At 36.1% G+C, this 4,626-nt stretch overlaps 1 protein-coding gene across 1 annotated transcript; it reads right to left on the reverse strand.

The window, feature by feature from the left end:
• Nucleotides 1-742: 742 nt before the first annotated feature.
• On the reverse strand, nucleotides 743-1,324 carry LOC118756507 (SET domain-containing protein SmydA-8-like; the record flags this gene model as incomplete). Its single annotated transcript, XM_036491266.1, is given in 2 exon segments — nucleotides 743-850; nucleotides 917-1,324. Coding segments are annotated over 2 exon segments (500 nt in total), but the record flags the coding sequence as incomplete, so codon positions are not given.
• Nucleotides 1,325-4,626: the final 3,302 nt, after the last annotated feature.

Genomic DNA, 4,626 nt, shown 5'->3' on the forward strand with positions numbered 1-4,626 from the left:
AAAGGAGAATTCTACTGCCTGAGGGTTATAATCCCTAAGTGCGGCCGAAGGCCGCCTACGCAGAAAGGTGTTCTCTGCAAAATGTGTTCAGCCCCCCCTTCTTCGGCAACACAGAAATAATAATTCTACTAAGTAAAAATTCCGAATTAAAAATCCGCTTTTATTATTCAAAATTCCAGTCTGGTAGCACTAAGTTGTATGTTATTTTGCTATCTTATTCATCGTTAATATGAAAACTTTAACAATAAATTATATAAGAACTATAGGGTTGCTAGAAAAAAGGGGGGTAGTTTTGAAATCAGGGGGTCCTATTCTACCCCCCCTCATCCCCCCTTTTTCTAGAATTTGCCGTCCGTCTACTAAAATTTTCCCACAAGTCCCTTTATCGTTATCGAAACAATGCATTTTTAATATTTCTTGTCTCCTGTATCAAAATATGAGTTTTCAGAAAAAGTGCACCTAGCAACTTTTCACTCTAAGCTAGCGACATAAAGATTGATTCTACTAAATTGCGTTAGTTAAGGGTTTTGATCGCTCCTTTATCCAGTAGTACATGATTAATAAGTAACTTTTGATTTGTGTATTACGGTTTAGTTATGGAATACCGAAGTTGTCGTAAGTTTAAAAAATTAACTACTTATAAACCACGTTGAATCATGTCATTATGAGTTTCTTACACATAATTTTGTTCGTTAGGAAATTCTTCCAGTAAGCGACCAATATGATTTGCGTTTTAACTTACTTGATACAATTTTCCACAGTTTTGCTCATTGCCCCCAAATCTTTTCCAGCCTTTTCTAAAATATTCTTTACAAATGATATGTCAGCTTGGTTTCCACATGTTAAGCAACTGCGGAAATAATGGAATTTATATGTACAATGTTAACGCAGGGCTTTATTTTCTTTTATCACCAACCTCCATTTAGAATTCCAATCCTTTGTGCTTAGCGGTAAAATGACTCCCTCACAATTGGATTCGGTGCAATGAAAGGCATCGTAATTAGTTCCAAATTCTGTTACATCCATACACCTTATGCAAGCGCATTTAAATAATTTTGTATGCATGAGATGTTGCTGCCTCTCTACAGTTCCCCAAACAGCATCTGAGTAGCAAATGCTTAAATGCGTATTCCTTTTAATAGCATGTGGAGCCCATAGAATTAAGCCTCCATCCTTTGTAAAACTCTTTGCCAAATTGGGATAACAAGAATGCTCCAAAAACGATGCATTATTAAATACTGCAACATGTGGAGGATCAGTGGCTGGAACTTCATGACCGTTAATTTGTAAAATGCCAATTGTTTTCATAATCAATTCCTCGTTGTAGTCAGATGTTTTGAAAAATCTGAAAATAATAAAGTAGATACGTTATGCCCATGGTGCAATAATGAAAGGTGTTGTACGTTGTGACAGCTCGAAATCGAACTACCTTAGGTCAATATTGTATTGATTTTGCTCTTTTTGTCTTTTTGTCATTTCTGCTGCTTCATCTTTGTCACAGCTGTTTGCGTTGTGTTTATTAGGTGTCAAATATACAGTGCATCTAAAACTGTTCGCTAACTGATATTTACCAGCTGATTGGTTCACTGATTAATACATCGTTTTCAAAACCGTTTTTGCTTTTTTGCTTCTAAAACCTAAAAAATAAATATAATTTTAAACATGTCGTGTATTTACACCAATTGCCACGTTAAAAGCGACTCCTATGTGTCATGCTGGCTCTGCGATGGGATTGCCCATATAAAATGTGCTGGTTTGAGCGGTAGAGTTTTAGACGCTATTAACGAGGGTAAGGGTCTTCGTTGGTCTTGTCAAAAATGTAGATCAACCGAAGTTGATTTATTTAAATTCTTCAGGCAGTCCAGAAATGGTTTTTCTGAGATCGGGAAGGATCTGTCGGCGCTTGTTGAGAAATTTAAGCATTACGAAAAAATGTTTAGGTCTTTCACTTGTCTCGACGACCCTCCACACTCTGAGGATAGCCGAGAAAATAAAGGTGGGCATGTTATTAGTCCACCTAAAAAGACAGCCACGGATTCTAGTAAAAAAAATCCTCCATCCCAGTCCTTAGAACTTATTAATTTATCTTCTCCATGCCCTCAGGCATTGGAGCCTCCGATTTCTAAAGCCATATCCACTAGGTCTACTTCTAAAAATAGTCAAACCGTTGATTTAACAGTGTTGCCATCAACATCACAAACTCCACTGTCTAACTTAGTTCCTCCGAATAATTCGGAGCCCCGCACATCAGACATCATTACCAAAAAGTTGGTTGTAATTCCTCCGAGAAGATCAATCTTTGTCTCTAGATTTGCTAAAGATACTTCTTCGGATGATATAAAGTCATACATATCGACTAAAATTAGAACTAAAGATGTATTTATTCGTAAATTTAATTTTAAATACGATCGCGATATTTCATCTTTTAAAATTGATGTGGCTTCCGAAGATTTTGATTCACTACTAAATAGTTCATTTTGGCCGACCGGGGCGTTTGTTCGCGAGTTTGAGTATAAACCTAATAAAAGTAATAATAACGTAGCTAAAATTTCTAATCTTAATTCGGATTCAAAAAACTAACTCGCAAGTCTAATTTAAGTATTTACTATCAAAACGTTAGAGGTTTGAATACCAAATTAACTGACTTATATTTAAAAGGTTTTGACTGCAATTATAATATTATTTCCTTGACCGAAACATGGCTCAAACCTCATATTTTTAATTCCGAAATTCTTCCAAATGAATATCAAATATACAGGAGTGACCGCGTGGGCAGAATCGGCGGTGGTGTTCTTTTTGCGGTGCATTCATCGATACCATCCGAGGAAGTTAGTCTTCCTGTCATTGAATATACCGAATTTAAATGTATACGTGTACAGGCTGGAAAGACTTATATTTATTTAGCTCTTTGCTACATCCCTCCTAATTCTGCCGTATCGGTATATATGCAGCTAGTTTCTTTACTTGAGACCGTAAATGCAATGCTTACGGCATCCGATTCTATGATTGTTTTGGGCGATTTAAATCTGCCACATATTTCATGGAACATCATTGACACCGATGTTGTACCAGTTTCATCTAGAGATAGTTACAATGTATTTCTGGAGGAAATGGCTGAACTTTGCCTCAAACAAATAAATATATGTCCAAATAAGTTTGGAAAGGTCTTGGATCTCGTTTACGTTGATGATGTTCCGAAGGCCTCTATTAATCGGTGTGATCCCCTAGTTTTGCCGGAAGATGCATACCATCCTGCTCTTGAGTTAAGCTACGAAATCATAAATGAAATACATAATAATAAGTCAAGTTCAAGTACTAGATATGTTTTTGCGAAAGCAAATTTCAGGAAAATTAACAAAGAACTTTCAAAGTTATCTTGGCCAATATATAGAGATGACGTGGAGCGTAGCGTTGAGCACTTTAATGATACTGTTTTCAATTTGTTTCGAAAGTATGTGCCAATACGTAATATTGTTCATGTAGAACCAATACAATTATGGTTCACTAAAGAGCTTAAAAAATTGAAAAATAAAAAGTCGCACTCTTTTAAACTGTATAAAAGAACGGGCTTACACAGTGATTACCTAAGGTACTCAGTTTTGCGGCATAGCTACTTTGCATTAAATAAGAAATGTTATAATTCATATTTATGTAAAATTAAGAAGAATTTAATTAACAATCCTAAATCATTTTATGGTTTCGTAAATTCAAAGCGTAAGGCACATGGTCTTCCGTCCGCTATGCATTATCGCAACACTGTATCTAGCGACAGCCAACTCATTGCCAACATGTTTGCTCGGTTCTTTAGGTCCAATTATTCTGTAGACTTCCCTATAAGTGGAGACTATCCGTACGAGCTTTGTCCAATCAACTCTGCTTATATTCCAGTAATATCTTCCGATGAAGTTTTACACTCTTTAAAAACCTTAAAAGCGTCATTTAGGCCTGGACCTGATCATATTCCGACCTGTTTTCTTAAAAACTGCGCTGAGAACATCTGCGAGCCTTTAACAACTCTATTCAATTTGTCACTTAAACATGGCGTTTTTCCGTCAGCCTGGAAGGAGTCTTTCATAATACCACTTCACAAAAACGGCAGCAGGTCGTCTATAGAAAACTATCGAGGCATAGCGAAACTGTCCGCTATCCCCAAATTATTCGAAGCAATTATTGTTAACCAGCTGACATATTCTATATCTTCTTCAATTACACAATCTCAACACGGGTTTTCTAAAGGAAAATCTACTATGACTAATTTATTGGAGTTTACAACTCATGTCTCAAACGGTTTTAGAGAAAATGCTCATACCGACGTAATTTACACCGATTTCAGTAAAGCTTTTGACAAAGTATGTCACTCGTTACTCATCCGTAAACTCGACCTAATCGGCTTTCAGCCCAGTCTTCTTCAATGGATCTCATCTTACCTCTCTGATAGAACACAAAGAGTTATTGTTAATAATTGTTCTTCCAACATCATTAAAGTTTCTTCAGGAGTTCCTCAGGGAAGCCACCTTGGTCCGATTCTGTTCCTGATATTCATTAATGATATTTCTTCTATAATAAAACATTCAAAAATTTTAATGTATGCCGATGATGTGAAACTTTTTAAAACATTGTCCTCTA

This window comes from Rhagoletis pomonella, unplaced genomic scaffold, assembly GCF_013731165.1.
Source record: "Rhagoletis pomonella isolate Grant_MI unplaced genomic scaffold, Rhpom_1.0 Rhpom_scaffold_10615, whole genome shotgun sequence".
Classification (NCBI taxonomy): Eukaryota; Metazoa; Arthropoda; class Insecta; order Diptera; family Tephritidae; genus Rhagoletis; species Rhagoletis pomonella.